An 11,265-nucleotide genomic window follows, 5' to 3' on the forward strand; every position below is an offset into this window, starting at 1 on the left:
AATTGCTCCTGTAAGTTTCTCTAGATAAGAGCGTCTGCTAAATGACTCAAATGTAAATGTATTTTTACCTGTAGTGACATAATGTTATGCTCAGCGGTGAGTCCACCCCTCCTGTCCACATGGAGTCAGTGCACTGTGTTCCACTCTGATATAGGACATGCTTTGTATGTCGTTCTCAGCTGTCACTTAACTAGTCCCACAGGAGAGGCCTACAAAACATGCAGAGAAAATGTAATAAAATGCACAGCTTCAAGCCTCGTCTCTACCTACTCCGAGCATCCTGCTCACATTGGAGACAGACAGGCAGTCCCAGTCACTGCTTCATTACCAGCCTCTGGAAGATGGCTAATTAGTGTCATTGTTGGAATAGTGGCGACAGAAGTGCCAGTGACATTAGCAGTGTTTTGGTCATGAACACTCCAGATGACCTCGTTTTCCTGTGGCCCTCAGAAACAGTGGAGTGGTTATGTTATGTGAGTCCATATTTACCCTGGCTTTCACAACACACGGGTCAGGATTATGTGTTTACCTCCTGCATGCTGCATAGTAGTGTAGAGGTCAACGAGTTACTCAACAACACAAGTGGATGGAGTGTTTACTCTCTAGAAGACCGAGCCAAAGCCGGATGTTTATCTCAATGCCTTCTCTGCTGTATGTCCCCTCAGTCCTTACTGTACACCATGTTCACTCTCCCTCTTTCTCTCTCCCTCTTTCTCTCTCCAGTCCTACTTTGTCACTGACTATGATCCCACGATTGAAGACTCGTATACGAAGCAGTGTGTCATTGACGAGAGGGCGGCCCGGCTTGACAGTAAGTATAGACCCTCAGCCTGTAAACAAACAGGAGAAATCTGACCACAACACTAATGTTCATTGAGAAATTCCAGCCTTCACAGGAGATTACTGTTCTTATTGGAGGGTTTAGTTTTGTACAGCACCTTTTTCAGGAGAGGTGCTACTGTGTGTGTGTGTCTAACGTGTCTGTGCCTGTGTTTGTTAGTCCTGGACACGGCCGGACAGGAAGAGTTTGGAGCCATGAGAGAACAATACATGAGGACAGGGGAGGGCTTCCTGCTTGTCTTCTCAGTCACTGACAGAGGAAGGTGAGTGACAACCCGTGTCGCCCCCACGCTGCCTCTCTATCTGTCTGTGCCTCTCTCTGTCTGCACCAATCTCTGTTTGCGCTTTTCTCTCTCTCACTCTCTCTCTGCGCGTCTCTCTATCTGTGCCTATCTTGGTCTGCGCTTCTCTCTCTCTATCTTTTTTTCTCCCTCTGTCTGCCTGCTTCTCTCTCCTCTCATGCTAAACACATACATCTCTCTCACTCACGCTCTCTTGTTCTCCCACACTTCCGTTCTCGCCAACCTGTGTTGTCATTCTCTTTTGTTCTCCTCTTCTTCCTCTCTCATATACCTCTCTTTCAACATCCACCTCTTTACAAAGGCTTTGGTTTTTTGTGTAAAAACCCTGCATTAAATCACCTGCATAAGAATGAATGCATCCCCTCTATATGTGCTGTCCTGTAGTGCTGTGGTGGGCAGTCTTTGGGCCCTTGTCACCCCTCTGGTCGCTGTACAGCAATGTGGTGGTGACGTGTCTCAACCCACCCCTCAGAGTCCCCTCTCTCCCTGTGTGTATGCTGTAAACAGTCTTTCCTTCCTCCGTTTACGTGAGTCAAGGCTCTCCAGATTTACTATGCGCTCGTTAAGCTGCCCGCCGGCGGCCATTCACTAGAATGCACTCCTGGGTTTGTGGTTACATTCTGTTTCCCTTTCTCTCTGGGGGATATTTTTATGTATGCTGTTTGGTTCAAACAGTTAGCATGATATTTGTATTACACTAAAAGCCTTTCAAGTCAACGGGGAGCAAAGCTCTGGTTAAAGGGACAGACCTGCTTAGGGCTACCCCTCCCTGGTCAATGGAAAGCAGGCAAGCCTGTACTGAGGCTGCTCACAAGTTCACCAAGGCTTTACTGCAATGCTCAAGGAAACATTTCTGGAACATTGAGGCATGCAGTACCACAGGAGTTCATTGACTTCTCTGTCTGCTCTGGAGTACCCACCTTCACCCTTCACCCTTCACCCACCCTGTCTGATTCACAAATGATGGCGCCGACTCACTTAGAGTTCTTAGGAAACTATGCAGTATTTTGTCTTTTTTATGTATTATTTCTCACATTGTTACCCCAGGAAATCTTAAGTCTTACTACATACAGCCGGGAAGAACTATTGGATACGTCAACTTACCAACATTACGACCAGGAATACGACCACCACCCAGGACAATGGATCTAATTCCAGTAGTCGACCCAAAACAACGGCGCCGCAGAAGGGGCAGACAAAGTTTTCATCTAGTCAGACTTCGTAGACGTGCACATCGCCCACCGCTCCCGAGTATACTACTAGCCAATGTCCAGTCTCTTGACAACAAGGTAGACGAAATTCAAGCAAGGGTTGCCTTCCAGAGAGACATCAGAGATTGTAACATTCCCTGTTTCATGGAAACATGGCTCTCTCTGCATAAGTTATGGGAATCGGTTCAGCCACTGGGCTTCTCCATGCATCGCACCGACAGAGATAAACCCCTGACTGGGAAGAGGAAGGGCGGGGGTGTATGCTTCATGATTAATGTCTCATGGTGTAATCATAAGAACATACAGGAACTCAAGTCATTCTGCTCACCCGACCTAGAATTCCTTACAATCAATTGCAGGCCATTTTACCTACTAAGAGAATTCTCGTCAGTTATAGTCACAGCTGTGTACATTCCCCCTCAAGCAGACACCAAGACGGCCATCAAGGAACTTCACTGGACTATATGCAAACTGGAAACCATATATCCTGAGGCTGCATTTATTGTAGCTGGGGATTTTAACAAAGCAAATTTGAGAACAAGGCTACCTAAATTTTACCAGCATATTGATTGCACTACACGCATGGGCAAGACCCTCGACCACTGCTACTCTAACTTCCGCGATGCATACAAAGCCCTCCCCCGCCCTCCCTTCGGCAAATCCAACCACGGTGCCATCTTGCTCCTACCGTCCTATAGGCAGAAGCTCAAACAGGATGTACCAGTGACTAGAACCATTCAACGCTGGTCCGAACAATCAGAAGCCATGCTTCAAGATTGTTTTGATCACACGGACTGGAATATGTTCCGGTCTGCCTCAGAGAACAACATCGACCTATACGCTGACTCGGTGAGTGCGTTTATAAAGAAGTGCATTGGAGATGGTGTACCCACTGTGACTATTAAAACCTACCCTAACCAGAAACCGTGGATGCATTCGCACACAACTGAAAGCGCGATCCACCGCATTTAACCATGGAAAGAGGTCTGGGAATATGACTGAATATAAACAGTGTAGTTATTCCCTCTGCAAGGCAATCAAACAAGCGAAATGCCAGTACAGGGCCAAGGTGGAGTCGCAATTCAACGGCTCAGACACGAGACGTACGTGGCAGGGTCTACAGGAAATCACAGACTACAAAAAGAAAACCAGCCACGTCACGGACACCGATGTCACGCTTCCAGACAAACTAAACACCTTCTTTGCCCGCTTTGGGGATAATACAGTGCCACCGTTGCGGTCCGCTAACAAGGACTGTGCCCCCCTTCTTCTCCATGGCTGACGTGAGTAAAACATTTAAACGTGTTAACCCTCGCAAGGCTGCTCGCCCAGACGGCATCCCTAGCCTCGTCCTCAGAGCATGCGTAGACCAGCTGGCTGGTGTGTTTATGGACATATTCAATCGCTCCCTATTCCAGTCTGTTGTCCCCACATGCTTCAAGATGGCTACCATTGTTCCTGTACCAAAGAAGGCAAAGATAACTGAACTAAATGACTACCGCCCCGTAGCACTCACTTCTGTCATCATGAAGTGCTTTGAGAGACCTAGTAAAGGATCATATCACCTCCACATTACCGGCCGCTCTAGACCCACTTCAGTTTGCATACTGCCCCAACAGGTCCACAGATGATGCAATCGACATCACACTGCACACTGCCCTATCCCATCTGGACAAAAGGAATACCTATGTAAGAATGCTGTTCATTGACTACAGCTCAGCATTCAACACCATAATACCCTCCAAGCTCATCATCAAGCTGGAGGCCCTGGGTCTCAACACTGCCCTGTGCAATTAGGTCCTGGACTTTGACGGGCTGACCCCAGGTGGTGAAGGTAGGAAACAACATCTCCATTTCGCTAACCCTCAACACTGGGGCCCCACAAGGGTGCGTGCTCAGCCCCCTCCTGTACTCCCTGTTCACCCACGACTGCGTGGCCATGCACGCCTCCAACTCAATCATCAAGTTTGCACATGACACAACAGTAGTGGGCTTGATTACCAACAACGACGAGACAGCCTACAGGGAGGAGGTGGTGTCAGGAAACAACCTCTCAGTCAACATCAACAAAACAAAGGAAATTATTGTGGACTTCAGGAAACAGAAGAGGGAGCACCCCCCTATCCACATCGACGGGACAGCAGTGGAGAAGGTGGAAAGTTTTAAATTCCTAGGCGTACACATCACAGACAAACTGAGATGGTCCACCCACACATACAGTGTCGTGAAGAAGGCACAACAGCGCCTCTTCAACCTCAGGAGGCTGAAGAAATTTGAGGTCAGTACAGGTACATCAAAGCTGGGACCGAGAGACTCAAAAACAGCTTCTATCTCAAGGCCATCAGACTGTTAAACAGCAATCACTAAATCAGAGAGGCTGCTGCCTACTTTGAGACCCAATCACTGGCCACTATAATAAATGGATCACTAGTCACTTTATACAATGCCACTCTCAATAATGCCACTCTAAATAATGTTTACATATCTTACATTACTCATACCACATGTGTATACTGTATTTATACCATCTATCGCTCCTTGCCTATGCCGCTCGGGCCATCGCTCATCCATATACTTATATGTACATATTCTCATTCACCCCTTTAGATTTGTATGTATTAGGTTGTTGTTGGGGAATAGTTAGATTACTTGTTAGATATTACTGCACTGTCGGAACTAGAAGTCGCTACACTCGCATTAACATCTGCTAACCATGTGTATGTGACAAATAAGATTTTATTTGATTTTGATAGAGACGCCAATCCCATCTGCCTGGGTGCCGTGGGGGAAGGGAGGGCAGGGGGGTTAATTTTTGTGTCTGTGAGACAACATTCCTGGGAGGTCCACAGAGGCACCAGCTTTATCTTAGCTTTATCTTTATGTCTGAGCTTTACTGGGGGCATCGAGTGATGTTGTGTGCTTTATGTTTCACAGCTTTGAAGAAATCTACAAATTTCAAAGACAGATCCTCAGAGTCAAAGACCGGGATGAATTTCCCATGATCCTTGTAGGCAATAAAGCAGACCTGGAGCTTCAGAGACAGGTGAGTAGCAGTCCTCCTAATGGCCCAGAGGCCTACAGCTCAAATACACATACATGTTAGGGTGATGTGAGGAAAGTAAATATAAAGCAACAATCTTTAAAAATGTGTAATTTCTAATTTATATTTTTAAATGTGAAAATGGATAGTGGTGGCGGGAGCTATTTGGGTAGACAAAAAGGGAGTGAGAAAAAGAGAGAAAGAAAATATGACCAACAAAAACATTGTGGGACAGAGGAAAAGAGGAGGGAGGGAGGGTATGATAAGGAGAGGGCTCATTCCGTGGCCTTTATTGGCATTCAGCTGCAGTTCACTTTCCCACATGATTCCACACTGTCATCTGCTGCAATAAAACACATTCTCTCATCTGATCAAATGTAAATGCATTTATCACATCAATTACTGTTATAATTATTTTAATTAGCTGAATATAATGTGGGGCCTCTGTTAGAATTGATAACTCAATATGATTCATCCAAATTAATTAGTCTAAATGTGGGATTTAACAAATTGGTTGAGGAGTATGATTCAATTCTACCCATTACAGCCAACTCAATGGGTTCAGCTGTTTTAGGACAGTAGAATATATGATTTTGCAATGAGGTCTGGGCCCGTATCCACAAAGTGTCTTAGAGTAGGAGTGCTAATCTAGGATCTGTCCATACAATCTTATTTATTATGAACTAAAAGGCAAAACTGATCCTAGATCTGCACTCCTACACAGAGACACTTTGTGTATACGGGGCCTGGTCTCTAATCTTGTTGTAATAGTTTAAGATGGACAGGAAGCAACAGTATTCTAGCTAAGCACATAGAAATCAGGTGCTATTTGAATGTAAAATGTAATTTGCTGTATTGTTTACATGCTGGGGCGGCAGCGTAGCCTAGTGGTTAGAGTGTTGGACTAGCAACTGAAAGGTTACACGTTCAAATCCCCGAGCTGACAAGGTACAAATCTGTCGTTCTCCCCCTAAACAAGGCAGTTAACCCACTGTTCCTAGGCCGTCATTGAAAATAAGAATTTGTTCTTAACTGACTTGCCTAGTTAAATAAAGACTAAATAAAAAAATGTAACTCTTGGATGTGAACCCTCTGAACCATGTGTTTCTCAACCTCACCAGCAGATGTCACTAGTTTCCTGATTCTTGTGCTTTATCAATGGTCATGTGTTACAGGGTGGTTCTCGCTCTCTCTGCGACTGTGTGATAAAATGTATGGGTGCTTTTGTTTTGGATTGCCTGGTGGGCAGAGTTTGATCATTTGAAACCGTTCAATTGGTCCTAAAGTGAAATCTTCACCCAGCTAGGGCACAGGGTGATGCAAAAGAGCACTTGCTATTTATCTAAGATCTATCCCTGTTTCATCCCTTCAGGTGACCCAGGAGGAGGGCCAGCAGCTGGCCAGACAACTCAAGGTGACGTATATGGAGGCCTCAGCCAAAATCCGTATGAATGTAGACCAGGCTTTCCACGAGCTGGTTAGAGTAATCAGGTGGGTGGATTCATTACTGACTGTAGAGTTGGTTAGAGTAATCAGGTGGGTGGATTCATTACTGACTGTAGAGTTGGTTAGAGTAATCAGGTGTGTGGATTCATTACTGACTGTAGAGTTGGTTAGAGTAGTCAGGTGGGTGGATTCATTACTGACTGTAGAGTTGGTTAGAGTAATCAGGTGGGTGGATTCATTACTGACTGTAGAGTTGGTTAGAGTAATCAGGTGGGTGGATTCATTACTGACTGTAGAGTTGGTTAGAGTAATCAGGTGGGTGGATTCATTACTGACTGTAGAGTTGGTTAGAGTAATCAGGTGTGTGGATTCATTACTGACTGTAGAGTTGGTTAGAGTAGTCAGGTGGGTGGATTCATTACTGACTGTAGAGTTGGTTAGAGTAATCAGGTGGGTGGATTCATTACTGACTGTAGAGTTGGTTAGAGTAATCAGGTGTGTGGATTCATTACTGACTGTAGAGTTGGTTAGAGTAGTCAGGTGGGTGGATTCATTACTGACTGTAGAGTTGGTTAGAGTAATCAGGTGGGTGGCACCACAACCCCACTATACCTCCCTGAATACAGTGGCAATGGGTTGAGGGAAAGAAGTAGTTCCAACTTTTGTTCCTTCACTGGCACTAGTCTGTCTTTCTCAAGTACATTTGAAAGGTGCTTTATGCAATACTTCCACTTGGGATGTCACTAAGGGCACTTTCACATATCCCCTTATGATCTGGACCATGTGGTACCCTGATCTGAGCTATAAAGCTGTAATGGCACAAGGCGAGACCCAGATGCAGACACGGGAGGCAGATGGTTTGAGTCTTTGATATTTATTAATAATCCAAAAGGAGAAGGCAAGAGAATGGTCGTGGACAGGCAAAAGGTCAAAACCAGTTCAGAGTCCAGGAGGTACAGAGTGGCAGGCAGGCTCGAGGTCAGGGCAGGCAGAATGGTCAGGCAGGTGGGTACAGAGTCCAGAAAACAGGCAGGAGGATTAGCAAAAAGAGAATAGAAGCAGGAGTATGGGAAAACATGCTGGTTGACTTGAAAGACATACAAGACGAACTGGCACAGAGAGACAGGAAACACAGAGATAAATACACCAGGGAAAATAAGCGACACCTGGAAGGGGTGGAGACAATCACGAGGACAGGTGAAACAGATCAGGGTGTGACAAAAGCATGTTTAAACATAAACGAACCCTAGCTGAAACGAATCCTGGTCCTGCGTGAGTAGCGGGTTCAAGATCTAGGACTAGAGTACCAAGTATTGACGTGGCAGTGCGAGATGCGTGGAACATTTTTGCCCATGTGAACAAGCTAGCTTGCTAACGTCATGTACAACAGTGTTTCCCAACCCTGGTCCTCCAGTACCCCCAACATTACACCGTTTCATTGTAGCCCTGGACAAACACACCTCATTCAACTCATTGAGGGCTTGATGATTAGTTAACAAGTTGAATCAGGTGTGCTTTCCAGGGTTACAATAACAATGTGTACTGTTGGGGGTACTGGAGGACCAGAGTTGGAAAACAATGATGTAGAATGTGTGTCTTGCTAATTGCACCCTGAAACTGTTATTTTCAGGTCTTGTGAAATCAAAATGTATTCTGTGGAATTTTCACAAACGCTCCAGAAAACTGAACCAGGGTACTGAATTTCATATGTGAGAATGCCCTAATGTCAATGATATATCTGTAGAAGTAAAGGAATGCCATTTCTATGAAGACAACTACAGGATGTGATCTCATCTACAGTCAAAGCCAGAACAAAACAATTGTTGCTTGAATGAGTCAGATTATTTTGTTAGAATCCTATCTCTGCTTACTCATAACGTAATAATGCACTTTCTCCTCACAGGAAATTCCAGGAACAGGAATGCCCGCCTTCGCCAGAACCCACGCGGAAAGAAAAGGACAAGAGTGGCTGCCATTGTGTGATCGTCTGAGTGGGCCTTATCACTGTCAGTCACCCAGCTGCTGTCACCAGTCCCCGCCTCCTGCCTGACATGACATCCTGTATGGATGACTGAGCGCTGCCTTCTCCACGTGCATGACTTCACCAGAGGTTCCTGTGGTAGCTACCAGGAACTGCTGCCCCCTCCCCCCCTCGCCCCCAGACTTCACTTCTAGAAGAAACTGACAACGCCAAATGTTAAACTCCTCTTGACCTTCAACAATAATCAAATTCATATGAGAAAGTCCTAACACTAAACATTGCCTCTTAAATCAGCTAAACAATATCATTTTTTGTATTCTGAAGGACTTTTTCTTGCCTTGCAGTGACATTTGTACTTTTTGCCGAGATTGAATGAGAAATATATATATATATATATATGCAGAATGTCAATGAGAGGTTTTAGTTACCAGTTTCTCATCAGAATAGAGAGATGATCTTATGAAGCTTTGTGTATGTCATGCCATATCCGTTTTTACTTCCATGTGCTAATCCGCTACTGTACATAAGTGAAATTTGTTGTGATTTTGAAAGCGCATTTCTAATGACTTATTAAATCGCCACAGTACAGCGTGTAAGGTTGATGAGTTTGGTTTGACTTCTATGAACATAACATGTATACAAGTATGTACGCTGTACAGTATAAACCTAGATAGCCCTAAAGTTATTATGACAACTTCACTTTCCAGCGTGGTCAGCGGATCCATTTCTATGTCTATGGATTCTGCACTCATCTCACTGGCCAAATATGGAATGTTTACTGTATTTGCATTGTAAGGGTCATTGACTTTAGGCTTCTAATAACATGATATCAAACCTGTTTTATTTATTTAGTTGTACAACTCTTCTCTGACTCTTACCTGTTGTTGTTGACTATCTCAGAGTCAGGTTGGCCTAATCAGAATTAAATATTTTAAACTCTTTATATTTGTAATCTTTGACAAGCAGTGCAGAAGAGACCATGGGTAGTATTTATGTACCTCACTGATAATGATGATGTTAATAGCAGACCAGTTTCAGAAATGCTCCTCTCTGACATATCTTTTAAAATCAATCCCTTTCAGTTTGAACATTGATTTTTGTACCATCTATTTGGCTCTCTTTTGGGACGTAGTTATTACTTAAAGTAGACAGAGGTATTGAGCTGTTGAAGCTCACTCATAAACAAACTGTAACTTCATTTCAATGACATGGTTGTTTGTTACACACCACCTTCAATTATTCTTGGAGATGTGTTCATGTTCTCTCCAAGGTTATTGATGTGACTCTGGGCCAGGATGGAGCTGTTTCCATGACTCCCACAGTCACATGGAGGTTACATCATTGCCATCATTGACCTCTCACCTTTAAAGTTAACATCAAGACAATTCACACATTCTGTTGTCTTGTCATCCTTTTCAATATGATCTGTATTTCTGCTTAATAGAAACCAACTATTGTAGTGTTGTTATATCATCATGTAATATAAGACAAAAAGAAACATGAAAGTGATTATTTGATGGACTTGATTAAATGTTTTTACTTTATACTTTTATACATTATTTTCTTATCAAACTAGTTGACAAGTATTTTTATATGTTTGTAAGTGAATATGCTCTCACAGCTCAGCTGTGTGTATATGTAAAGAGGAATGTATAATTCCCTTAGCTGGTTTTGAACTGAAGAAGACTGTAGGCCTACATTGGTTCTTGATCAACCTGTGGTCCAGGACCTTTCCTCCTCTTGTGGTTTTGATTTGATTTGATTAGTTCTCATTTGGACAAATCTTCCAAGAGTTCTTGGTGTCGGTGACACATTTTCCTTGACCATTCCCCACTACCTTGCCCAATGCCTATACTGCAAATGTCAACCAATGTGTTGGTTGAGCGCCTCCACTCAGCCCACCTGACCTACTAGCAGGGTGGATTGTGGGTAGGCCGTTCACTCTTCTCTTCACTGTTCTCTAGGTCAAGGTTTGGGTCACAGATTCATGTGTTCTGCTCAATGGTGGAGTCTGTAAGTACCACCTCCTCTCTTTTGGCAAACTTTATGTACAGTACATTCAATTCACATATATTTTTTTCTTTTCACGTCCATGCCCCTTGCCCCATGTATAGCTTCTGGTGCTATAATAAAATCTGTCATTCAGCCAACTATATAGAGAATATTCCTTTTGTTTTTCTTTTTTTTGAGAAGTCCTGTATTTGGTGAACTTCATATTTTGTTGACCTTGTATTGTGAAGTGAGGTGGAACAATAACAGTTGTGTTGACAGATATTGCTTTGAGATTTTTGCTTTGAGAAAATGGATGTATCAATCAAAGAGGAATAAGATGAGAAGATTCCATTATTTTATACCCACTGAACACCTGTTGTCATAATGAGGATGGACCACTGTCTTCACTAATAACATTCCAACATTGACACCACCTCTGAACTGTCTGCGTGA

General features: G+C 43.8%; 1 protein-coding gene across 2 annotated transcripts in view; it reads left to right on the top strand.

The window, feature by feature from the left end:
- The window catches only part of rras2 (RAS related 2), a 45,855-nt gene extending 34,882 nt beyond the window's left edge, over positions 1-10,973 (top strand). Inside the window, exons 2-6 of one of the 2 annotated variants that reach the window (XM_014176001.3) lie at positions 724-811; positions 1,001-1,103; positions 5,288-5,396; positions 6,766-6,807; positions 8,743-10,973. In XM_014176001.3, the coding sequence (XP_014031476.1) occupies positions 724-811; positions 1,001-1,103; positions 5,288-5,396; positions 6,766-6,807; positions 8,743-8,889 (489 nt within the window). In that variant the 3' untranslated portion in view covers positions 8,890-10,973. Of the gene's footprint in view, positions 1-723; positions 812-1,000; positions 1,104-5,287; positions 5,397-6,765; positions 6,885-8,742 lie in introns of both variants that reach the window. The other variant, XM_014176000.3, reaches the window with a different exon arrangement.
- Positions 10,974-11,265: the final 292 nt, after the last annotated feature.

Source organism: Salmo salar, chromosome 26 (assembly GCF_965601325.2).
Source record: "Salmo salar chromosome 26, fSalSal1, whole genome shotgun sequence".
NCBI lineage: Eukaryota > Metazoa > Chordata > Actinopteri > Salmoniformes > Salmonidae > Salmo > Salmo salar.